A 26,084-nucleotide genomic window follows, 5' to 3' on the forward strand; every position below is an offset into this window, starting at 1 on the left:
TTCTGGAAAACTTCACTTTCTTTGGCCTAGGTCTTTTCATTTGGGTTGAAAACCCCATTCCACCCAACTCCAATCTGTCTGAAGTGAATGGTGCCACAGCACGCTGGGCCTCACGGCATGTGAGCTTTTACAGCTCCATTATGCCTATCTTGGAATGCTGCTGGGCAATTCGACATGGCAAGCCTTCCCCCACAGCTCTGAGCCCTCACTCCTGCTTACTCACAAGCAAATGCACGGCTTGGCTGAGTGCTTTTGAATTCACAACTTTGGCCCCATTGGGCAGTGAATTGCACGAGGCGTGTTGTGGCTGACCAGTTCACTAGCGCCTTTGGCATGCAGGTGCCAAGGTCAAGATCACTGTCAGAGCAGGAACCCGACTGGGGAACCATCCTGCACTCTGATGTGTCTGCTCCACTCATGTTTCCAATAAGCATTCAAGCTCTTCCAACATGCCAGCCCTGTGCCAGAGGATGCACAGGACCCAACCAAATTCAGGGTCTTGTGAAGTGTGATAAATAGGATTTACTGGGCCTTTTGGAAGCAGTAGATAGATCTCCCAGCAAAGAGGACTTCACCTTGTTTGCTACCCCTTGGGAGAGGTCACCCAAGCTAGGAGACACAATGTAGGTTCTTAGAGACCCCGTCTCAGGAAGGGAGGGGTGTGTTTCTGGTGTGATGCGGTTGAGGTCCCCTCCTCTTCCCCTCTAGCTACCAAAATACAGTCTTCTGTCCCAAGATACTGTCTGTACTGTGCTCACATCTGGGTGGTTTGCAGACCTGCTGTGGATGTGGTTCCTCTGGACTTTGACAAGGGCCCATTCCAAAGGTGTCACAGGCACCGTAGACCCTGAGTACCTCACAGAAAGGACGAGTTGCGATCACACTGTGTCCAGTCCCAGTGCAGGACATGGACACCCACCATCTGCCACTAAGGACGCTGGTGCTTCTCTGTATGTTCTCGCATTTGGCACATTTAACGAATTCTAGGTGACAATGTCATTAACAGTGACGGTGGCAGAGCCTGAGCCCTGTCTGCGTTCATCATCAGAGTACCCTAACACCACCTGTTAGACACTTTCGGCGTGAGGTCACCTGGTCTACACTTTCTAGGGCCTTGGGGACCAGACCAGAGCACAGTCCCCCTGGGTGGCTGGCTCCTCACCTTTTTGTGGAAGCCCATGGCAGGGATGTTACACCTCACACCAGCATCCTCCTCGTGGTTGCAGCCCTGAGACTCGATGTTAAATTTGCAGTCTATGATGGACTTCTCAGTGCCATTGCACTGGATCTCATTGAGGTGGATGGGTCCTATCCCTGTGGAAGGAAAATAAACATGTGCTATCAAAGCTTCCAAAGGAAAGTTTCCAGAATGGGAATAAAGTTCCAGACAATAAGAACATGCCTCTCCCAACCTCAAAACTCTCCCAGCTGCCTCCCATAATCAGCTCGGTGACCCGGGCCTCTTCTCCCTGGAGAGAATTGCTTCTTGTCTTAGATCCACTTCTCCCATAAGAGCCAGTAAAGGTTGCTTCTAACTTGTGTGACCTTGGCCAACTCACTCAGCCTCTCTGAACACTGGTTTTCTTACTTAACTAAAGGATTTGGACTAGAAGACATCTAAGTTTCCTTCCCAACTTTAATGTCCCCTGCATTTATGAATCTGGAAGGGGTGACTATTGCTGTATAGTCAGGGTCTCTGCAGGAAACAGATGGCATGCTCAAATTGGATGACTTGAAGAGAGTTAGAAAAAGATTTTTAAGAATAAAAGTATGGACAGAGTGTAGGGAAATCACAAAACCACAAAGGACAGTCCAGGGCTAATGGCACTAGGGCACAGACACCACCCGTAGACCTGCAGGAGTGAGGGGAGGATGCCAATATCTGACCCAGGAGAGCACAGGAGCTGTGCAGAGAGGCCACCTGATAAGAGCTGTTATCTTTGGTGGAGGGACATAGCTGCTGGCAGGGACCCTGTAGGGAAAACAAATTATCTGGTGTCTCTCCTTTCGCCACCTCCAGTCTCCCATCAGTGCCCCTTGTTGGGCACACCCAAGGAGCCTCCCAGGGCACTGGACAATGTGAACAAGGGTGGGGAGTGGAGCTGGAGGGGGAGATGGAAGACATCCAGCAGGTGACCTGTGGTGAGTGCATGGAGAAGCTTCTCTTACAGACACCAAGGGAGCCTCCCCCTGCTGGGAAGAGAATTCCCAGCCTGACCAGTGTCGGCGCAACTCAGTTCACCAAATGACCTCTCCTCTGTCTAGCCTGTCGAGATGGATCACAGCCCAATTCCTGCCGGTAGCTCTGGGCTGCATCGGCTCCCGTCTTAGACCCGGCCCTGCCCACGATCTCCTCTCTCTCCTGATCCTCACCGGCCTCCTCTCCTTAGGGTCCTGCTCCTCAGCACTCAAACATGTGCTAAAATCTCCCATCCTCACGATGACCCTCCCCTGATCCCACACTTCCCTCTGGCCTGGCACTTTCCTCCCCATTTCAGGGCAAACTTCTTGGAAGAGTCGTCTGTTTTTGTTCTCTCCACTTCCACAGCCAGCAGTTGACTCTTCCATCTGTTTCTCCACCATGCCTCCCATCACAGGACACAGCACCTCCATTTGCCAGTTGTCTCACCAGAACCAAGAGGTCATCTCGGGTACCACCTCCTTCATCGCTGACAAGCAATCCCTCACCACATTCTGTTCGCCCCCCCAAAATCTGAGTGCCTTTCATTTCTGCCACCACAACACTAGTCCAGCCCCATCCTCTCCCCTTTGGATGAAGGCAACAGCCTCTAGTCTCCCTCCACTTGCTTATTCTAAAACATTCAGCACATGGCAGCCCAAGAGATTTTTTTAATGCATATTAAATCATGTCGCTCCCTGTGTTAAATCATTGTAATGTCTTCTCACTGCCCATAAGGGTAAAATCCAGTCATGGAATGGCCTACAAGGTCCAGTATGATCTGGGCTCCCACTTAGAGTTCCAGCTCTGCCTCCTCCTCCCCACTCAGCCTTACCCATCTCCTTTGGCTGCTCCATTGAGCCGAGCCTTTCCCTCTGCCTGAACCCTCTGCCTGGACCGGCTTTCTCCCTCTCTTCAGCAGGTAACTCCTAATCATCCTTCAAGGCTAGGATCACTTCCTTAGAGAAGCCTTTCTGATCCCCATCTAAGCTGGGTGCCCTCATGAAGCCTCCCACTGAGCACTCTGCTTCACGTTGCACTCAGATGGCTATGTGTTCAATGTCTGACTATTTCCCTACTGGGTCAGAGGGCCCAGGAGGGCACGTGTCAAGTCTGTGTTCCTTTTGTATGTTCAACCAGCACTCAGCAAATTGGAAGTGCTACAAATAGTGTCTGAATGGATGTTGTTGCCTTCACCGAGCACCTGTTGTATGTCAGCCTCTGTACTAGGTGTTGGAGACGCAAAGATGAACAAGGCAGGCCCCTGCTATAAAGAGCTCACGGTTAGTTCATGCGGAACAGACACTTACACAAAGACTTGTAATATAATGTGGTAAACGATAAAGAGGGAAGTGCCTGCCTGTGCTTTGGAGACCAAAGTTGCAGCCCTTGACCCTTGGCCCAAAGGAAACCGTGGGGGGGGGGGGGGGGGGGTTTCTGGAGACACCTGGTATCTAGGCTCAAGGAGGCCAAAAATTAACTTTCAGGAGCAACCCGAGGTAGTAGGTAAGAGTCAAGTTTACATTTCCTTGGAAATTCATAAGTGGTGGTGCTTCCAATTCCTGGGAATTTTATGAAATTTATAAAAACACATCAGTGACTATAGCTGGAAGCATCCAACGACTCAGACTGGAAAGGCTGTGACAAAATATAGATCCTAAATAGAACCCTTGAAGAAAGCAGGGCCACAGCTCACGGATTAAGATGGGTACAGAAATGGGCAGCAATCTTGTGCTTGAGTATCCAGTTAGATTAGGGGCTTGTTTGCTGGTGGTGATGATGATGATGCTGGTGATGATCATAATGGTGGTGATAATGGTGGTGATGATGATTACGTTGGTGGTGATGATGGTGGTGGTGATGATGATGATGGTGGTGATGATGATAATGGTGGTGATAATGGTGGTGATGATGATTACGTTGGTGGTGATGATGGTGGTGGTGATGATAATGGTGTGATGTTGATGGTGGTGATGATGATGGTGGTGAGTGATGATGATAGTAATGGTGAGGGTGATGATGATATCTAATATTTATTTATTATGTACTGGATTCCACCCTAAATGCATTGCTTATATTAACTCATTTAATCATCACAACAACCCAATAAAATGAGGAAACTGGGGACCAAAGATTAAGTAACTGGCCCAATGGAGGAACCAGGATTCAAACCAGGCAATCTGATCCCAGAGCATGATCTTGCTAAGTTTCTGAAGCTCATTCGGGAGAGTCAGGAGAGAAAACCCTATGCTGGAAAAGAGGAGAAGGTTGCGCTGGGAAGGAGCTGAGCGTTTGGAAGCACCTATGTTCTCCTTCATGTAGGGATGCTCCCTCTGCCTCCTGCCTCCAGGAGCACCTTCTCCTGTCTGCTTATCTAGGCAGTAGCTTGTCTTCAAGGACCACCTCCAATCCCTCTTCCTCCATGGCTTGGCTTGAAACCACCTCACCCTCATCTAAACATCTGCAGCACGGACGTTTTACACCTTTAGGTCACAAGGCAATGCGCTGTGCAGTCAGCTTGGTATTGGATTCAGCCTGCATCTCCTTGGAAAGTGATGGAACCTTTCCAAGCTCCATTTCCTCATCTGCAAAAGGCAATAATAATATCTCTCTTGCAGAGTTGGTCTTATGAGGAATGAATGAGATACAGTGTGTCAAATTACTAGGGACTCCGTAAATAGCAGGTATGACTACCAGTATTCTTTCTTACATATCATCACCTATTTGTTAGTGTCAGTTTTCTTTGATTGTGGTTATTTCTTATTCCCCCTACTTGACATGAGCTCCTGGAGAGCAGAAACCATTACTATAAATTTGTGGCATAAATGAGTTCTCCATTTCAGGATAGGGCCCAAACAGAACTCAGTGAGTGCTTGTGGATCGCTAGCCTACAGGGCTGGACAGGAGGGAAAGGTTAATGCGAGAGCCTGACACGCTTTAGACTCCAACTAACAACTGGCTGAGTCTCCTTTTGGCCAAACTTATGTACACTTATGTGGTCCTCTCAGACATGTGGGGACAAGGCCCCGGAGGGCAGGGCCCACTTTCCTGAAGCATTCACATTCACAGCATAACAGAGGCAGAGTACAGAGATGGGAGACCCAGTGTTTCTCACCCTCTTCCCAACCACACTCAGCTCTGCAGTGGATCAGGCAGGGCGGGAGGCGTCGCTGAAGGACACTGGCCTTGGTGTCCAGCTGAGCACTCCCAGTGCGGTCTGTGGGCTCCTGGCTCCTTTTGTTGACCCGGGTTTCACCATCTGCATCCCGACCCCCAGCTTTCCCTTACTCTTGGGTTCTGGACCAACACTGCATTGCTCCTCCTCATGATGCCTTCCCCACCTCCACCTTGGCTCTGCTTTCCCCCACATACAAAGCCTGGCCCGGGGGACCACAGGCCTGGGACAAGGTGCTAGGTAAAGCCACGCCCAACCTCTTGGAGCAATGTTATGGACTCTGGACCTATCATCAACTCTGCAGGGTACAATCAGACTTTAAAGAGCACAGGAGAATAGTGTTTTGCGTGTTGTAGAGGTTGCATTGTTTCACCTTTACACATGTGGCGTGTACAGTCACATGTATTTCTTATTGGGGATTGCAGGCAAAAGGGTTTTAAAGCCACTGCTCTAGAGCTGCCTTTTCCAATACAGTCGCCACTGGCCACAGTGAGCACTGGGAATGTGGTCAGCCCAGATTGAGATGTGTTGTAAGCGTAAAACACATCCTGCATTTCAGAGAGTACGCAAAATGTAGGCTATCTCATTAATAGCATTTATATCGATTACATGTTGAAATCATAATATTTCAGATGTACTGGGTAAAGAAAATATATTATTAAAATTAATTTCACCTGTTTCTTTTTACTTGTTTTTTTTAACTGGCTACTAGAAAATTTAAAATTATATATGTGGCTCACATGATACTTCCATTGGGCAGCGCAGGTCTAGAGTGTCGAAACTTCTTTACCAAGTGTTCATTTAGCTGACCCAACTTATGCAACTGGACCTCCATTCATTCATTCATTCTTCACCAAGTGACTATTCCCAGGACACTATAAGCTGGGCACAGACTCAGCACCAAGGACACAGAAATAAAAGACACAAGCCTCCCCTCACTCAGTCTTGGGGGGAGGGAGCTGTGTAAACAGCTGGCATCCAGATGTGTGCAGAGGGTCCCAGAACACATGGCACAGTGCCTGCCTCTGACCTGACATCCACCCTGGTGATGAGGCCTGGTCTCAGAGACTCACAGGAGGCTGGAGCAGACGGATCCTCAGACATCATGAATCCAGTGAGGAATCTGAGGCCCAGGAGGTTGCTCAAGGTCACTGAGCAAGTAGGTTGCGAGTCTGGGACCAGGACTCAGACTGCCCGACAGTCCTTGCCTCTTCACCCCCTCACTGGGGATATAGTCACTCAGCCCACCAGCCAGAGCCAGGACCAACGACTGACTCTGTCTGCTCTGTGACTTGACATTAAATGTGGACTTTTCCTTTTCTGCCTACCGGAGTTGACCCACCCAGCGTGGCAGAAGATAATAAATCACCCAACGGTTCCTTCCAGGACAGCACTGAAAATGCCAAATGTCTCTTTCTCCCAGAGTTCTGCCCGCCCTTGGAAACCTTCGGCTGCTCTGGGCAGTGAAATAATTAGGTCAAATAGCACACACCCATGACAAATGGAATGTTTGTGTCTCCAGTGCTCGTTTATTCCTCAGAATGGCCAGTCTTCGTCCTGAAGGCCTTGGGAGAGCACAAACCAACACTTCAGCCGATTGGTGAGACGGACTGTGGGATATTCAGGATCCAGGGCTCCCCAAAGAGCTCACCATGACTGGGGAGGAGGACGACTGTCATGTGGCGTAATTGAGGCTGCCGGTGCACAATGCAATGGTGAAGTCCACCCTAGACCCCCAAACTTCAGTCAGGCCCGGAAGCTTGCAGGGACTGGAGAACGAAGGTGGAGAGATGTTCTAAACGTGCATAGGGCTGGGCCAAGGTGGGTATAAAGGGAGAAGCTCAAATCTGAGTCAGAAGACTTGGGTTTCAGTCTACCACTAACTGTTGGAGTGGCCTCGGGCTCGTTCTCCTGAGCCTCAAACTCCTTATCTGTTGGACTAGACAATCTGACTCCCCTCCAGCAGTGCCGTGCATGGTTCCAGGACTCTCTCTCCAGTCCACTGGGCTATTCCAGGCTGTGATCGATGACCTCACCACATTCCTTTCTGTGGAGTGATGGCCCTATGTATGACAGTATGGAAACATCTCCCCACACGCTACGACACCCTCCTTGTTCACAGCCCACTCTCCTTCCTTCCCACCCGCTCCCAGCCACGGCAGCTGCAGTCCACTGTGGCCTCCTTGCCGGTGAGTACTAAAAAGACTCCAGGAGATGACTAATTCCCCTTGCTCAGCCCCAGTTCTCTGGGAGAGAGCTGGGCACTCACCAGGCCAGAGTCTGTTGGGGTGAAGATTCCTCCTTCTGAAGGACCAGGGCTTGCACGAATCAGTGGTCTTCATGGAGTTTGTCGTGGCGGGGTTCGCTATCTGTTGTGTTGTCATGTCATGTTTACAACATTGCTCTCAACAGAGTGACTCACTTGAAAGCCTCCTATACTTTTTTCTTTGCTCAGATGAAAGATTTGTTCAGGACACTTAATGAAAACCAGGCCCCTACTTGTTAGTGTCTCATGATTTCCAGAGAGGGGCAGCCCGTTCCCAGTCTCTGGTGGCAGGGACAGAAGGTTTTCAGTGCTGCACAGAGTGGAAGAGGAAGATGACATCTGGGATTCTTCTGTGCCCTGGGTGGTCCGCAGCCTGGTGAATTCTAAGGTCCTCTCCTGGAGGAAGGGCTGGAGAATTCCAGCTTTATCAGTGGGGCTGTGGGGAGCACTGCGTTAGGAGTTGGGAGACCTTCATTAACGTATTCATTGGCTGCTAATATGTTGTCTCATCTTGGTCATTACTGGGTTCTCTGGGCCTCAGCTTCCAAATCCATAGAATGGGGACTCAATGTTCCCTAAGGCCCTCCTGGCTCTGACTGACTCGCGAGAGGCTTGGGATTCTCTAAGAGAGCAGCAGCTGCTGGAGGAAGCAGGCAGAGTAAGAAGAGCCTGGAAAGCACCAGGCCAGCCAGCCCAGGCTGGGTTCCCTGTGCAATGCTCTGCATGAAGAAAGGCCCCAGAACATCCTCCCATTCCTTACCTTGCCCCAGCCTGGAGCCAGTGATGGCCTCTTTGGCACTTCCAAAGCCCAGCTCTCTGCAGACCACGCTGGCAGACACCAAGTCCCACTTATCGTCACAGATGGTACCCCATTCTCCATTCTTGAGCACCTCCACGCGGCCCTCGCCGATGTTGGCACCACCTCTCAGTCGCACCAGGGGTTGCTGGAGAGACACATGGTCCTGCTGAGTGCAGAAGCTGATCACGTTCATTCAGCAGGGAGTCACTGCCCACTCTCCTTCCTTCCCGACCGCCCCACTCCAAACCCAGGTGCCCAGGCCAAGAGCTGAAACTCTGCTCGATTTGTGGGGGAAAGGGCATGGGGGGGTGATGCACGCTCACTCTGCATTTTCTGTTTTGCTGCAACCTCCCTTTGCGGCCCCCTGGGGAGCTGTTGTCCTGGACCACTGGGGAGCCCACTGGGACCCTCCTTAACTCGTCATCCCAACCCATGCTTGGCTCAAAGACCTTATCATCGGCACTTTCCTCCACCCCCTCACTCCAGAACCTCAAGCCTTAGAGCTACAGAAAGAAGCTCCCACCTCCAAAGTCTGCAGGTTCCAATTAGATCGGAACTCTACCCTGCTTATAACAGAGCACTATCGTCTAGCCCTGCGGAGACTCCAGGGTACTAAATAGACCACACTGAAAGGGTCCTGCTCTGCATGCAGGTGAGAGGCAGAAGCGGGAAGGCAGGGAGCTGGGCAGAGGGGCCTAACCAAGAAGGCCACGACTGAGAGGACGGACGCTGCAAGGGATGGGGAGCCTCACACCGGTCAAGACCGACATCTGTCCTGGAGCTGGGCTCGTGCCCTGCCCCAACTCCTGCTCCTGCCACTCCTGATTCTACTCCAAGTCCACATGGGCCCAACTCTTCAGGAGATGCAGCCGCACCAGAAAATGCAGAGAGGGTGGGCAGTTACGGTTTAAGGAGCCCTAATTGCTCGCTGACAGCCTGGAATCCTTAATGACCTTATGGGGCTTATCTAATTGCACAGGAGTAAGACGATTCTCCACCAGCATCTTGACCCCACTGGATCACGTCTTACAAGATGGGAGCCAGGTCACTTGACTCCATCTGCCCACATACCCTGGTTTGCATCAATTTCTGTGCCTGCAAGTGTGCGCGTGTATGTATGTACAGAGGCAGGAGGGGGCAGACAAGAGGCTAGAAAGTCGGGAAGAGTATGTGTGCGTGTGTGTGAGCATGTTTGTGTGTGTGTTGGGGTAGAGGACTCTGAGTCATTGCTGACACTCCTTGGATTCAACACAGAGTGCGTAAGGGGCGCTGTGCAGCCGTGCTCCATGTGTTGGATCAGACCAGAGTCATGGGCCTGCTCTCGCCCACGCAGGCCTCCTCCCACGACTGCCTTCACCCTGCCCACTGAAGGCCCAGCCAAGGCAGGCCTGGTTGGAGGCGGTGTTTTTCGAGGATTCACGTACACCAGCCACCTGGAGGCCAAGGCATCAAATGAGATGTGTCTCCATGCTCCAGCTGAGGTTCCCAGTCAGCCACATGTCTCTTCCCCACTGACTGTTCCCCAGGGTTGCCGTGGCAGGATGGGGTGCGGTGATAGCGCCCAGTTTTACAGACCGCAGGGACTGTTCTGACCCTGGCACTAGGGGGAGAAGAAAAGAGGGACTGAGGGGGGTGTAAAACACCCATTGGCTTCGGGAACCTTTATTCTAGCTTTAGAAAACAAAACGGTAGACGTGCTTGCTCCAGCCTTGTCTGCTGTAGACTGTGGCCTCTCCCTTCCCAAGCTGTCTAGCTGGCTGCCAGGGCCCCCTTCCATGATGTGGACCATCCCTGACCCCAGTTCAGTGGAGGCAAAGTGCCAAATGACCTTGCCCCAGCCTGGCAATGGCCAGGCAGAGTCAGCTGGCCCGAGAGGAAAGAAAGAAACCCAGGGAAAATGTGATGTAAGGCTCTCTTGCTCTGTTTCTTTTTTAATTGGTTTGGTATGAACTTGATTCCTTTCCTTGAAACCACACACTGTAAGAGGAATTCCAAAACAGTAGGACCTGGTATTCTGGATGACACATGAGGAAAGCTCAGAGGCTCAGGCTGAGGCTGTAGGAAGGATGTGGCCATCAAATCACATGGCAGGGAGGCAAGTGAGGGTGTGGGGGGGTAGCAGGGAGGCTGGCACTGTCCTGGTGTGCCTGTGTCACCTGGCTGCACACATGTGATGTGTGGTCAGGCCTGTGCACTTCGGAGGCCCCTGTGGAGACTGAGGGGGCTGAGGGGCAGGCGCCTGTGGGAAGGCACTCTGCATACCCCTCTGGTTGATGGCCGGGCTCCAGTGCTCTGCTCACTCCCTTCCTTTAAGGCTATTCCTTTCGTCCAAGTACACCCAATGCAGTTTTTCTGGCTCCCATCCTGCCTTCCCTTTTCTGCTGGATGAGAGTTATCATCCGCGTCCAAGAGCACATCATTAGGGAAGACCGGAGAGGGGAAAGATGGAGAGACAGGGAGAGGGGAAAGGAGACACAGAGCGGGGCTGCCTCGGCTGGGAGAGGGCTGCTTCTCCTGCCCCACCGCCTGGACCAGGTAGACACAGCACCTGCCCCATCACGGCCTTTCTCCCTCCTCTTAGCTCGGCTGTGGTCAGAAGGACTTGGACTCACCCCGCCCAGGTGACTGATTACCAAGTACGGAGATTTTAGCCGGCACAGGGAATCACTCCCTAACAGACGATCAACTATCTTTCCTACCCCTTCCTCTCTTCTTCCCATGTGCTATTCCCACCCACCAGCCCCATATTAGCAGTTTCTAGAATATGCAAATCACAGAGACCCTTTGGTGGCTATATTTTGGGGGCCTGCTCTCCTCACTCTCTCCTGGGGTCCCTGTCCACTCCTTTAACCAACCCGCCCGCCCCCCCCCGGGTCCCAAGTAGCCAGATGTCCTGTTCCACCCTCACCTCTGGCTTGTAGGCTTTCCGGAATCTTGAGGGTCCATCAGGGCTGAAGATCTGGCCAGGCACACAGCTCACCACAGCCGGCAGCCCGTTCTCACAGGAGACGTTCTTCACGGGGTCCAGCGACACCTGAGTGCCCAGCTTGCAGCTGGAGATGTGGGCCTCCGTGCCCACGCAGTCCATGGAGAACGGCCAGTAGTGCTGCTTCTTCCGGGAGGCGAACATCCTGCAGAGGGCAGGAGGGAGCAGGTGACAGGGCATTAGGGTGCCCACCCTCATTCCTCCCACAGCTGGGCTCTGGGCCAGGCGCTGTGCTGGCTGCCAGGCATCTGGTGGTGGACCCTGCTGCTGGAGCTCGGCCTGCTCCACAGGCGGGGCTCTGCACGGCGCCTATGCCGGCACTCACTGAGCACCTCGCTCGCACAGGGCACGTGCGGGGCAGGGGCAGCAGGACCTCGAAGGGCAGACCAGCCTTCCGCCCCCAGGCAGCTTAACACTCTAGGGGAGAAGGGACTAACTCAGCATGGTGAGATGATGCTAAAGCCACCAAACACAAAATCCGAGAGGGGATCCAAGAGACACGAGACCCCTGGCCCCAGGAAACCCTCAGTCCCAGGCAAACCAGGATGACTGGTCCCCGACTTCCTAAGATAATTTCAATACGATTATCGATTTTTTGTCATTCCTGCCTTTTTTTCCCTTTGTCAGTGAGCAGTACAGGTTGAAGGTTAAACTCCCTCCCAGTAATCTACCAGATTAAAGGTGTAACCCACGGAGAAGCAGCGAGCACAGTCTCGAATGACCTCATCTGCTCAAAGTATAATTTGCTTTGCAGCAGAAATTATAATGGTGATGAAACTCAGCCACAGCCCTTATCAAACCTTCGCTCCGGAGTCAAGGAGGCTGAGGCAGTCTCTGTCCCATCCTCCAGGGAAGCCCTCAGCCTGTATTATTATCTATCCTTGTAAAGGGCTCCTTTTTATATTTCTTTGGAAGGCAGAATATGGATCAAGGTGAGTCAAACTTTTTCTAAAACAATAACCAACCAATAAGTAATCAATTGGTCAACAGAAAGGTTACTGTGCCTCAGTTTCCCCATCTCCAAACTAGAAGTAGCAATACGAGCGACTTCACAAGACTGTTAGGAAAGTTAAACGAGTTAATCCTCGTAAAGCGCTTACCGCAGTACCCACCACGTAGGAAGGGCTAATGCGTGTTTATAAAATAAATAAAACCTGTGTTGGTTAAAGGAAAAGCAGAAGAGACAAGAGAAGGGTGGGACCCCCGTGGTGAGAGCGAGGAGAGACGACCTCAAGGCAGAGCAGGGTGAACTGGCCTGGAGTGACGGCTGGATTTGCAAAGGAGGAGAGCAGGGAGGACACCTGTCCTCTTACGTTGTCACAGCTCTTTGGGGTCTGTGTGCTTGTCCCTGCTTGGAGGAACCCTGTGAGATGCCAGAGAGAGCCAGCATCGCTGCCAGCTGCCCAGTGAGGGGCCTCAGGGCAGGCTCGCCCCTGGGGGGGCCAGAAGTGGGGTCCTGTCCCTGCTGGTCTAGCAGGCCTGGGAGCTTCTGCTTTGTCTCAGAGGGAACGGGATGTGACCATAGAAGGAGAAAAAACCCTACAGATGCTGCCAATACCTTTCCCTAACCCAAACTTCGACTAGTAATAAGTCTAGTGTAGCTGTGGGCACAATGACACAAAATCTTTGAGAAAAGGAGTATCCTGGAAAATTCAGGATGTGTGCTCGCTGTAGCTACAGCCTAGAGCAAAGAACTACACAGGAGGACTGTTAATAATTCCAAAACCACTTCCCCTCCCCACTTCCTGTCAGGCCCCTGCACTTGGAAACGCAAACTCCAGCTTGTTCCCCATGACACCCCACATCAGGCGAGAGAACACGCTCAGGAGATAGCAGCTGCACAGGACTCATCAGATTCCTTCGGCTTCCAGCTTTCAGCGAGCACACCCTCTCCCAGGAACAGAGGTCCCGAGCTCTTACTATAGAGCGAAGTGCTCCCGGCGAACACGAACACGGACTGCTCCTCCTTCCCCAGCAGCCCCCCTTCCCTCTTACATCAGCTCACAGGAATGCCCGTGGCCTCCACAGGCTGAGTGCAGCGGGCCCCCTCCCCCACGATTTACCCAGACAGGCCCAGGGGGTGCAGAGAGGAGGTGCGGGGAGGATGGTGGACAGCCCACTCCAGGCCTGGTGACTGGAGAGTGACTGGAGTGGGCCAAGCGGGAAGGCTGCTTGAGAAAGAGGGGAGCAGGAAGAACAGCGAGCCGGACTGATTCAGCCAAAAATGAAAAGCCCCACTGACTGTCCGCCAGCCAAGGGGGGAAGCCCCATTTTGCAGGCATTCTGCCAGCTGCTGAGTATGTCTATTCCAATTCCATTCCAGAACTAGGGGACTGACCTCAGGATGGGTTCAGGGACCCAGGGGCCCACTGTGAGGTGGACCTTAGCAAAAACTCCATTGACCGCCTGCCCTCCACAGGCCAGACTCCGCGATGGGTGGGCCACAGTGATGTTTAGGTCTCCTGGAATCAGTGTCAATTCAGAGCCAGCGTCCGGTGGTGTCAGAAAGTTCTGATTATTTCCTTTTCCCCAGTGCACAGTTACCCTGGTCAAAGATCCCAGGCCCCTTTAGGGAAGACTGGGAGAAATATTAACGGTGTAAACTTTTGGCAGTGTACTCAGGGGAACCAGCCTCGCCTTCATTCCAGCGGTTCTGGTCTGTAAACTGGTGCAGGTGTGGGAAGTAATTGAGGGGCATGACTCTCTGTTTTTATGATTCAGGTTAGACTTTTGTTCACTTGACCTAGAAATTTTCTGCTTACACAGATCAAGTAAGAATTTAGTAGGCTTCCCATCTATGCCACTTCTAGGAACACCATGATGGACTCGCCAGCGCCACAGGTCTCTGTGAGTCAGACATTCTGACTGTTGCTTTGACTCAGCTGTCCATGCGGTAACCACGCCCACCCTGCCTTTGGCAGTTGAGTGCCCCCATGGGCCACTGCCACCTGGAGATGCAATGCCCCCACTGCATTTAGGTTTCCCAAGCTGCACTAACTGCTTTTCCCACTGAAAGGTCTGGCCTACAGAGGGGAGCCATCACAGAGCTCTTCAAGGATTCTGAGACCCCCTCACAAATTTATTTCTCACAGTCGTAGTGAAAGGTGCGTCTTCTGGATCCTCCCAGGGCAGGTGAACAGGTCTTAAATGACAAACGCTCCTGGCCCGGGGATGGGGCCCTGAAGCTTGGCTTCATTAGCCTCAAGGCACACGTGCCCTAGTCTAGCGCAGAAAGCAGCTCAGGGTAAAGCAGCCGTTGGCGGGGAGCCTCTCACTCCACTCTCAGGTGAGCCTGTGGGTGCAGAGGCCTCTGCGGACGTGCGGGTAGCCCCCGAGACTCCTCTGACATGGGGGGCCAGGGCTAGCCGAGGCTCTGAGGAAGAGCTGCAGTCCTGGTCTTGGGGATAACACTGAGGCCTCTGAGCAGCCAGCAGACTTGCAGGTGAGCAGAGTGAGCCGGGGTGGCGGGGCCTCAAGTGCTCCCCCGGGCATTTCCACGGCTGCACAGCCCCTTAGGGCCTCAGTGGGTACAGGCGGATTACTAACCCCACCCCAGACAGAACTGCTCTGAAGACAATTTTCTTCCTAGAGTGAAAAGCCGCCGGGGGAGGCTACTTCCCCTGCCTCAGGGAGGCGATGTCAGCAACCGCAGGTACAGGCAGTAGGAAGGGTGAGAGGGAGATGGAGAAAGATGCTCCCGGAGACCAAAGATTCAGGGACCATGCAGGGTGTGGCCCTCACTCCGGTTCCCAGGCCTCTTTTGTCCTCAACCTCCGAGCAGGGCTCACAGGTACCTCGTCCTCAGGCCAGTCCTGCCCCAGCTCTCAGACTTAACAGCTAGCCCCGTGCTGGGGCCTGTGTTGTGTAGCCAGAGCGGGAGCAGTGTCTGAAGGTGGAGGCATCAGGGCAGAGAGCTCTCCCTGGGGCAGACCTGGGCTCCCCAGAGGTTCTGCCAGAAGGGTGCTCTGTGACCTCCAAATCCACTGTCTTCAGGCCTGGGGCTTGTCAAAATCGACTATAGTGGAGCCATTTTAAAATGGAGTCAGAGCTGCCTTTCCAGAGAAACTGCCTGGCTGTCTTGAACCTTGAGCTGGGCCAAACCATTGGGCTGGGCCAAGACAGCAATTATTTCACAAGCAGTCCTTTGAGAAGCCAGCAAGAGAACGACATTCTGATCACAAAGATTGAGGCTGGTGGACTTTCTGAAGATGGAATCAATCGTCAATCCATGTTTAGCCAAGACTAGCTCTCTGCCTCCAATTCTAGGTAAAATTGCGTGTAATACAACCTCCCCTCTTTGCCTTTAAGAGCCCCTGACTTTTACTCCCTACTGGGACACTATTTGGGTTTCTACCGAATTGTGCTCCCGAACTGCAATTCTCTGATCCCAAACAAACGCTTTGCCTCTTAAGCTGGTTTGTTTTGCAGGTTGACAGTCTCCTCCTGTGCAGCCTGAGAGCTTGGACTAGATGACCGCTGAGGCCACCTCATGACCCGGGAGCCCTGCTCTTTGCTGACAGCTTCTTCCAGCAGCTGCCGTCTCAGCCCCTAACAGCACCACTGAGGCACAGAAACTCTTCCCAGTGTGCCTTTCCCTTTTGGGGCCCAACTGTCAGCTGAGTCCCAGAGACTAACACAAAACGCCTGAGACAAGCCGAGAAGTTTTGTGCCCGCCTGCCCACGCTCCACATCACCTCCAGCTAGAGGTGGGGAGTAGGAGCTGGTTTCCAGTGGCATCTGTCAGTCATCTCCCATCTCAGATGAGACCACCACCCACCACCACCTTGGGGGCCTCCCAGCCTTCGAAGCCCTTTCCAGCCCCCATCTGAAAAAGCAAATCCCCAGATGTGGGGGTGGGAGAAGCAGGGAGGGAGGTTTTCAAACAAGACAGCTCTGAGATCCACCTCAAAAGCATGAAAAGGGCTACGGGCCACCACGTGCTGCCTGGCCCCAGGCACCCTGTCCTTCCCCGGGCCAGGGCTGATGGCAGCCTTCCTACTCCCGGGACGGGGCCAGGCTGGCGACTCTGGTGAGCCAACCAGGTGGGAAGCTTGTCAGGGGAGCAGTTGGCTCTCTTGCCCCCATTTGGTAGGAAGATCTGAGAAGTTGTCTCCAGGGAAGGAGTTGGCCACCCGGCAGGAGTTGTCCAAGTACTCAGAAGATGGAGACCACCACTGCCCCGTACCCCATGCAAACAGGAAGGTCTGGGCCATGTCTGGGGGATCACCACTATGATCACTCCCAGGGGCCCTGTGAGCGCTCCCAGCTGGGCAGCTCTGCTGCTAGAACTCACCCTCAGGGTGGGCGGGGGTGGGGAGGACGGGGGAGAGGGGGAGCCAGGCTCAGACCAAAGGTGGCCAGGCCAAGCCCAGGGAACTAGGCAACCTGCCCTGACCCCAAGGATCTGGAGGGAGAGCTGGGGCTGGAACCCACGTCTCCTGACTTGGAAGCCACCTGGCCCCTTGGCTTGAAAGGAGAGGTAGTGTTGTGAGTCTCCGCTCTCTAGGAGTGTGTACCCTGTAGCTGGACACCTGTGCTTGAATCCTAGATTTGCCACTACCTAGTTCTCTCCTCTCTCTGACTTTGCTTCCTCAACTCTGAAATAGACCCCACTTCCCAGTGTTCTCAGGATTAAATGACTCAGAAGGGAGCCTGGCACATAGTAAGCACTCAGTAAACAGATTATTATCATCATTACTAAGAGGAGATAGGAAGACCCCACTACCAACCAATATACCCAGCCACCAGCTCGTCACGGGGCTGCAATCCCTTCATTGCACATCCCTCATGGCAAATTACTCTGTCTCGTTACCATCTACTGTTCTCCCCTGGGAGGCCATACAAGCGTGGTAAATCTAATTGGGATTGGTGTAACTGAATCAAACTGATCAGTTTCTCAATTTCCTAACAGTTGCTGTAAGTTCCCGGTTTCTCAGAATAATCATTTGCTGAGGGAAAGAAAACATTTCTTCTCGGATTGGTGTCGTCCTTGTCCAGCTCGCGTGGTCACTGTGCAGGCCGTCAGCACGGAGAGGTGGGGTTTTTCTCGCCCTTCACCTCTGCCATACCCCATCCCTCATCAACTATTGTCGTGGGTGTGGGGTCAGCCTCCCGCAGGAGCCTGAGCTCCTCGAGGGCATGGACTGCACGCTGGCCCCCAGTGGCTGCGGGATGCCCCTCCGCCAGGGTGCACTGAGGAGCGACTCTAGCCAGACAGCAGGGCCCGGCAGCCGCCATAGGCAAGCCTCTTACTTGTACACCTTGGTGTTGTACGTCTTCTCCCCAGGGAAGCCAAACATGCCGCAGACCACGCGGGAGTTCTTGGCCGTCCAGTGCTTGTCGCAGATCTGCTTCCAGGTCTTGCCCTCTTTTACCTCCACGTAGCCCTCGGTCACGGGCTTGCGCTTGCGGTAGGTGGAGAGGATGGCCCGGATCCGGATGTCCTCCACGTGAATGTTCATGTTCTGGGCAGGAGGGTCACAGAAGGAGAGGGGTTACTTCCCTGGTCTGGCCGGAGAGGGGTGGCTAGAGGCTGGGCACTCTGCCAGCCTGCCCTCCCCTCAGGCTGCACAGAGGCCGGGGAGCAGGAGTGGCCTGGAGCAATCAGCAGACTTGGGGGGAAGACCCCAGCAGCTTCTCCCACATCCTACAGAAAGCCCAGGGAGCAGAGGGCAGCAGCCTCCTCCTGCAGGGGTCTTAAGAGCATAAAAAAGAATGTGTTCTTTGAATTTTCATGTTCTATGTTGAAAATAATTTGGATTTTGCATTTTACCCCAAATCGTGTGTGTGCATACATGTGAGTGCGTGTGTGTCTCTCCACTTTAGGTAAAATTTAAGTTTCAGGCAGCTGAGCCTCAGATATCCTGAGACTAGCAGTATCACCTTGCACACGACCTTGACCTTGACCTCGTACCCCAGGGTGGGCATTCCTCAGTGTGAAAATCCCAGGAGAGAAGGGGAAGGAGAGAGGAGGGGAAAGTTGTATGCAAGGACCCAGGCCTGCTTACCAGGGAGGGGTGTCCTGGGGGAATGGCCACAATCATTTGGCTGTGGTAAGGAAAGGAAAGATTTGGAATGCCTCGAGGCCCTTGGAAAGCCCCCTCCTCAGCCCACTCCCCCCAATCTTTCTGTGGCAGCGAGTGAAAGAGGCAGGACCTGACAGGCAGAAGGGGAAGAGGCTGGAGGTGGGGAGTGGGGCTGTCCTCGCGGTACCCCTGACTCTGAGTGGCCATGTCCCTGCCCCACGTCTGCACCCGAGTCCCAGGGACTCAGTAGAAGGACAGGGGCCTTGAGAGCCAGGCTGGGTGAGAGGAATGGAGGCTTCCCCGGAGCGATACCTTCACACTTTTCCAAATGTCAGCCAATCTGTGCCTAAACACTGGGCAAGCTCCCTCCCCAAACTCTCAAAGCCCCTCTTTCTGCCCCTGCCCAGTGGGCCCCACCAGCTCTTGCAGGCTCCCTGGGCCTCTCCTCCACCCATCTGCCACCGGGCAGCCACCAGAGAGCTCTTTCTAAAACAGCTCATCTTGTCCCTTGACCAACTACTCTGTGCCTGCGTACTGATGCCTCAATCAATTCCTTACCGAGGTGCCCACGGCCTGTCACGACTGATTCCACCTACACCTCCAGCCCCTCACTGCCCCACCCCAAACCCATAATCAGATATGATGAATTACAACATAATAAGCGTTTTATGTGCTTTCTCCTACTTGATCCTCAAACAATAGAATGAGGTGGTTTATAGCTTTTGTCATTCCCATTTATCATCCGCAGTTATGTCCCCAGGACCACCTAGCGGCAGGGAGCACCTGAGCCACAGGGTGAGAAGTTCTCTGAGCTGGGCCAAGGAGAGATGGGGCTGGGCAGGGTGCTGGCAGGCAGGGAGCTGGCGCCCGGAGTGCCCGAGCCCGTGTCCAGCCAGGATGCAGATGAACCTCGAGGCTGAACGGGACCATTATCTGGGTGCCCAGGGATTCATGTCTCCTCACCACGGGTTTCAGGGTGTAAAGCCAGGCCCTGCTTCACCAGTCCTGCAAGGCAGTGGAAAGTATGTGGCGGGAGTGATGGCATTTGGCCTGGGTTCCTTTCCACGCAGAGTGGAAGGAAAGCCGCCAGTGGTAGGATAATGTTCACCAGCTTGGAATCTGGATCTTTTACAGTCCCCGTTAGGGGCATAGGACTCGTGCCACCAAGACACGTGGACAGAGGCGAGCCACGAAAGGGCCTGAGGTCTGAACCAGCAGGCGGGCCAGCCCCGTCCTGCCTTCCCACCTCGGGAGGCCGGGCTGGAATTCCAGCGTGTCATGCGTTATGCCCAGTGCCCAGAAGGAAAGTTACCGCTTAGCATCAGCCCTGTGGCTTCACAGGACAGACAGGCCGGGCCGATTTACTAACCTCAAAGACCCTGCTCCCCTACTCCACTTCCCTGCCACCACCTGCCTGCTGTGGGCCCGCGGTGCAGGCTCGCCAAGGGGAGCTGTGAAACAGGAACCTACGACCGGAGGAGGCAGGCCCAGCAGGGGAAGCTCAGCAGATCCCTGGACCTGTGTCCTGATGTGGGACAGCACCCCCTCAGCAGAAGTATGACTGCTGGGGAAAGCCAGGTGGGCTCCAGGATGCAGAAATGAGGCCTGGAGGAGGGGAAGCTCCAGGACCAGGTGTCATGTCCTTGTTCTCCCACCAACTCACTGCGTGCGTGTGTGTGTGTGTGTGTGTGTGTGATGACGTGTGTGTCTCTTTGCGTGTCTGTCTTGAGTGTATCTCTCTGTATGTGTCTGAGTATCTGGATGTGTGTCTCTGGGAGTGCATCTGCTTGTGTGCGTCTGTGTGCCTGACGCTGTGTACGTGACAGGGTTGTGTGTCTGTGCACTGTGTAGGTCTGTGTGTGTGGAGTGCAGGTCTGTTGTGCACCCATGTGGTGAAGGAGGGGTCCAGAGGGACTGTCCCTTCAAAGCCTCAGCGAGCCGGCAGGGTCGGCTTTACAGCCACTGTTCCCTCAAAATGGAATGTCTTCTCTCTCTCCCCACGGAACCAATTCCTCCTCATTCTGTATGGCTCAAATTCACTTGATTGATTCATTCATTCAACAAAATGCAGTCTGTCCACTCCACGGACCCTGCCGGGCTTCCTCCCCATGCCCCAACTACAGGGCCTGTCTCTTCCCTGAATAATAATGACTGTGGTGGCCCTCATCTATCAAATACCAACCAATTTATCACACTCCAGGCACTGTGCTCAGATCTTTCCGTCCATTGCCGTACTCAATTCCCACGACAACTTAGGAGAAGGCTAATCGTACCCATGTTACCGGTGAAAAACGAGAAACCTTGGTGAGGTTTTGCAACTTCTCCTAGTTCACACAGCTGATAAATAGGCAAACAAGGGTGAAAACCGAGTTCTGACTCCACTCCCGTCCTCCAGGCCCGTAACCCCCGGTCTCTGCGCCATCCTCGCCCTGCCGCCCCTACCGGTCCACTGCCCCGTGCTGAGTTGACCCACACGAGGCAGGGCCTGGAGCTCAGCCTTCTGAGGGACCTTTGGGGCCTGCACATTCGAAGTCCACAGTCAAAGTGGGCCCTGTGCCCACCCCGAGGAGCGTGAGTCCGACCAGCGTGTGTGAGGGAAAGCTGCCTCCCAGCTGCTCCGGGATGCCGGCCAGGGGGCGGCAGGGGCAGCTCGGGCTCACTGCCGGCACTTGCTGCCAGCAGGAGCTTGCGTGGACCACTCAGAGGCCTCTGTGGAGGAGAACACACGCATCCACACAACTTCCCTCCTGACATCACTGCTCTGGAATCCCTCCCATGACCACAAGTGTTAAGACTTTTTTCCCAGAACTTCAGCCCCAAAAGAGAAGAGAAGATTTGAAACACTAAAGCACATACACGTTTTTCTTTTCTAACAGAGGACTCTCTGGACTTGTTAGTGTTACATTGAGCCCAATAGCCCAGAAGCTGGTAACGCATCTGGCACATTTTAAAATTCAAATTAAAGTCTGAATGGTGCCCCTCTTGCCAGAGACAACAGTTCACTAGTTCACCCAGAACTCCAAAAGGCTTCCCTCCAAGGGACTCACGGAGCCTTCTGGACTTGTCCTACTCAAAGCTCAGCACGTCCCTGGGGAGGGCGTGAGCCCTGGGAGGGCTTCTCATCCACTTCCAAAAGAGAGAGCCAGGGGGCAGGGGCAGGACCCCCGCTGCCTCAGCCAGGGGGTCGGTGGAAAGACAGGCCAGCGAAGGAGCAGCAGGGCCGGGACTCCCAGGCCTGTACCTGAATGACTTTCACATTCGCAGCCTCCGTGAAGGACTTGCAAATTCCAGAACGTGACCGTCTGGGGCTGTCGCCAATGAAGAAAAATCACCAGTTTTGAAAGTCTAGCGGGAGATTGCATCAGGGAAAGATACAAGGGGAGACGAGGCAAGAAAGCAGGCAACCCTAAAAGAGTCCACTTCACAATTTGTCCAAAAGCTCGGCCCTGGCAGAGCGTCCCGGGAGGCACGTTCGCCGGGGCCAGGTCTCAGCCCGGCCATCCTCCTCCCCTCCGCTCTGGAAGTTGTAATTTAGTACCAGCCCAGGCCTTCCCACCTGAGAAGTCATCCTTGGAGTGGCTGGGGTGGGAGGACCATGATGAAGAGATAGACCAGTATGCCATCACCCCAAGTGGAGTGCACGACTGGTTAGTTCTATACAACTTCTGCTCCCTCAGCAAGCTCCTTCCCTCCGCTGCTAACAGGTCCCGCATCTTGCTCTCAGCCTTCTTTCTTCGGCTGTTAAAAAACGGCCTTCCAGATGGAGACCCATTTTCTCAACTGCCAGCTTGGCACCTTCCTCAGCACCTCGAACCAAACACATCCCAGATGCCTCGCTCTTTCCTCCTCTCGCTGAGTGGGGCTCCCACCCTTCCCGCGTGCGACTACATGCCTCACGCGCCTTCTGCACCCTCCCCCTCACTCTTATAGTCCAGTCTGCCCAGCAAGAGCTTCTCCATCCTTCCAGCACCTTTCCATTCCCATTTCTATTTTTCAGTCGGGGGAATTGTGGAAGTAAAAGAAAGGGCATTACAATCCTGTCACTTCACGTGGGCCCTGTGCATCTCGTCAGTCTGGATGAATCGCTGGCCCAGTCCACCACACACAGCACCAGCACATTCATCCTTGACCACTGCATATTCATGTGTCTTCCTCAAAACGTTCCCGTGGCTCCCTGCCTCAGGCTGCCGGTCAAGAGCCTCCCACATCTGACCCACCTCGTTCCCTCCCTTCTGTTTTCCTGGCTAGAGAGCTTCTCTCAACCCCGTGCTCACATCATGCTTTTCACCCAGCACTGAGCCACTCTCCACAATTCTCTCCCGCCATCAGAATCCTACTGACCATCAAGGACAATTTCATCCACTCATTCAACAAATATTTGTTGAGTGGTCCCATGTCCCAGGCACCGTGTGAGGCCCTGGGACGCACAGTTCAGCCAGACAAGCAAGTCCCTTGCAGTCACTCATGACAGAGGGGGAAAGAGACAGCACCACCTCCTCCACCAAGCCCCCTCCCCCAAATATCTCATCCTCATCATCGGATCTCCCCCTTAGCCTTCTGGCACTCGCTTTCCGAGTCATGCATTTGGTCCCGGATTTATGCTATCTTGTACTATTATTTATCTTTCCACGTGTTTTTGCCGCCTCATCGGACTGTGAGTTCCTCAAGGGCAGAACTGTGCCTTACTCACTTTTATATTACCCACGGCTCCGAGAGACAGGCACAACGCATAGTGGGCCCTCAAATATTTTTGGAATGAATCAATAATAATTTTTAAAAATCCAATTACAGGAATTCAGCTTAGCTAGAAACTTTGGGCTCCCAAGCCAAAAATTTAATAAGGACTCCCTTTATTCTTTGTTTAACGCAAAATAAACAGCGAGGCAGTGCTCGCCTCCCTTCACCACATAAGTGCTACTGTGACCTACGGATGGACACGGAGAACATCTGTGCTTTATCCTTGCTTCTCTTGCTGTCTGAGCTATTTGACAAACTCCCTTTTCCCCTCAAAATGTGATGCTAATAAATAGTTATTGAAACTGACTTAAAAGCCGATCTGCCCCTCAGCCCACGTTTACACGGCTTAGCTAAGAGGGTGTTACTGTAAACAGCATGAGGAAGGTTGTATTCGAGGAGTCTGGCTACACTGTAATTATCCTCTTTTGATGATCAGATCACAAATTCACAGCGTAAGAAGCTGCCAGCAACATTCTCTAGCTAGTGTCTTCCGACGGGGTCAGATGGAGGAAAGGGAAGAAGGCAGACACTGCAGGATTTCTGCGCCTCAGCTCTGTGTGAGGGAGACCAGTCCGGGCAGAGGGGGTCGGGTCAGGGCTGGGGTGGCGTGGACAGCTGAGGTCATGCCAAGCCACCAGAGGAAAAAGTCGGCAGTCTGTCTGGGCCGTCCTCCTATAAATCAAGAGATGTTCAACGCTGCTGGAAAATCATCTGCTCTGTGTTTCATTTTCCAACCTGCAAGCACTTGGGTAGGTAACAGAGGCTGCCTCTTTGGAGGACAGGCAAGGCCTGCTGTCTGCAGGAAGCTGGCAGGACACCTGCCCCAGCAACCAGTCCCTCTGACCTAGCAGGGGAGCTGAGACCACAGACCAGGCGAGCCCTGGGCCAGGTCGAACCACCCACCACACTCCCAGGTAGGGTACCTGATGCTTCTGCTCATGGCGATCTCCACTACGAGACAGGAAGCCCCAGCAGGGCAAGACTGGCCACTCACCTCATCAACCCCTCCATTCCCAGTGCCTAGCGTGGGGCCTGGCGCTCCATTAAAGTGTAGTGAGTGGGTGAACGGACAGACGCAGCATCCTGCTGCCTTACCAACAGTCTCCTGGGATGGCTGGGGGGATTCCTTGGCACTGACCCCTCCAGCATGGCCGAGGTGACTCAAATGAGCTATGCAAACCCATTGCAGAGCCAGACTGGACAACACCAGCCCGTCCTAGTTTCATCAGCAGACCACCCTACAGACAGACCCTCTCTGGCCCAGCTCAAGCCCCTGCCTCTTCCATACAGCTTCCCTCCCACTCCTCTCTCCCCGTTAGTCTCTCCCTTTCCAGGCTGCCCCACAATTCCCCATCCAACCCGCAATGTTCGGAGTTTGTGCACATGCTGTCCACTCGTTTGTTTCATCTAAAACAAGTTATAACGCTACCTATTCATTTATTTCACCTCACAAACAATTATAATCGTATCCATACTTTTCAAAGGGTCACCTGTGCTACACCCTGGCCACAAATCGGGTTCCCAGATTTGCCAGGATTTGCACAATTTCAAATATTTTGTTGTGTTAGCTGCATAAATGCCCTTTTACTTTTCAGATGCTGTGACCTATTTTTAGTTGGGAAAATAGGTCACCTTAGAACGACTTCTCTTGTGTCTCTTGTGGTGCCTGGCAAGCCCTGACCACACAGAGGCTCTCGATAAATAGAATCATGGAATGTTAGCACCAGACAGGATCTTAAGCATCCTCTTGCCCCGGCTCCCTGTGAGCTGGGAGAGACAAAACTCAGGACAGCTACATCCGACGGCGAGGCTTGGGGTTCAGAGGCTGTGGGCTTCCACCGTAGCTCTTTACTCTTCTGCCAAGAGTCTGACACAAACTGCCCACTTGCTACCATTTCTGCCCCAGAGGGAAGCCGCCCAGCTCTCCTGCAGCCACTGGGGGAAGCAGGTCTATATTTAGGCTTGGAGGGACCACCACTTTCTAAACCACACAGAGACGATCACAGACCCTCTTTCTCTCCCACCCAGCGCAACCTGCTGCACCTACTCTCTGTGCGGGACAGAACTCCTGGCCGGGAAGTGCTCGGATCTTTCCAGAGTTAATTACTCCCTTTTGGGTTCCAGGCCTCCACCCCCAGGAGCCCCTAGATGCTGGTGAGATAAAGCTGCTGCTCAGAGGAAAGCCTTGAAGCATTTGGCCGCTGACTGTGACTAATAAAAACCTGGACTCCTGGAATTTAAAACATTCACAACAGCCTGAGTCCCTGTGGTTAAGAGAAGAAAGAGCTTTTTCAGGCCTCAGGGCCCTTCCACAAGGATGTGAGACTGTGAGGGGTAGGGATACCAAATTCTCCTCACTGTTTCCTCATCATCCCTCTTGGCCTCTCAAGACCTCCTGGGCTGCCTGCTGTCACAAAAGAGAAACTGAGGCTCAGGGGTTACATAAGGGATAGACAACACATAAATATCATAGCCTGGGAATTTCTAACCAGTTCTGGCAACCTAAATGCTTTTGCAAAAGAACCTTTAAAAAATAAGTAAGGGGGACGGCTTGTGGCCGAGCGGTTAAGTTCGTGAGCTCCGGGTCGGCAGTCCAGGTTTTTGCCGGTTCAGATCCTGGGTGCGGACATGGCACCGCTCATCAGGCCATGCTGAGGTGGCATCCCACAGAGCCCAACCAGAGGCACTCACAACTAGCATATATAACTATATATCGGGGGCTTTGAAGAGAAGAAGAAGAAGAAGAAAATAAGATTGGCAACAGATGTTAGCTCAGGTGCCAATCTCAAAAAAAAAAAAAAAAGGAGGAGGATTTGGGCAGATGTTAGCTCAGGGCTAATCTTCCTCAAAAAATAAATAAATGAAAAACATAAGTAGGGAAGAAAGTGGGGTGGGGAGGGGAAGAAAGGAAAAGACC

At 53.2% G+C, this 26,084-nt stretch overlaps 1 protein-coding gene across 9 annotated transcripts in view; it reads right to left on the bottom strand.

The window, feature by feature from the left end:
* LOXL2 (lysyl oxidase like 2) overlaps positions 1-26,084 on the bottom strand; it is an 89,525-nt gene that overhangs the window by 22,534 nt on the left and 40,907 nt on the right. For 4 of the 9 annotated variants that reach the window (XM_070606834.1, XM_070606840.1, XM_070606837.1 and 1 more), the window contains 4 exons: positions 17,658-17,869; positions 11,328-11,550; positions 8,381-8,564; positions 1,163-1,314 (listed from right to left, as the gene is read on the bottom strand). In XM_070606834.1, the coding sequence (XP_070462935.1) occupies positions 1,163-1,314; positions 8,381-8,564; positions 11,328-11,550; positions 17,658-17,869 (771 nt within the window). Of the gene's footprint in view, positions 1-1,162; positions 1,315-8,380; positions 8,586-11,327; positions 11,551-17,657; positions 17,870-26,084 lie in introns of all 9 variants that reach the window. The other 5 variants (XM_070606814.1, XM_070606830.1, XM_070606820.1 and 2 more) reach the window with 2 other exon arrangements.

Source organism: Equus przewalskii, chromosome 2, assembly GCF_037783145.1.
Source record: "Equus przewalskii isolate Varuska chromosome 2, EquPr2, whole genome shotgun sequence".
Lineage (NCBI taxonomy): Eukaryota > Metazoa > Chordata > Mammalia > Perissodactyla > Equidae > Equus > Equus przewalskii.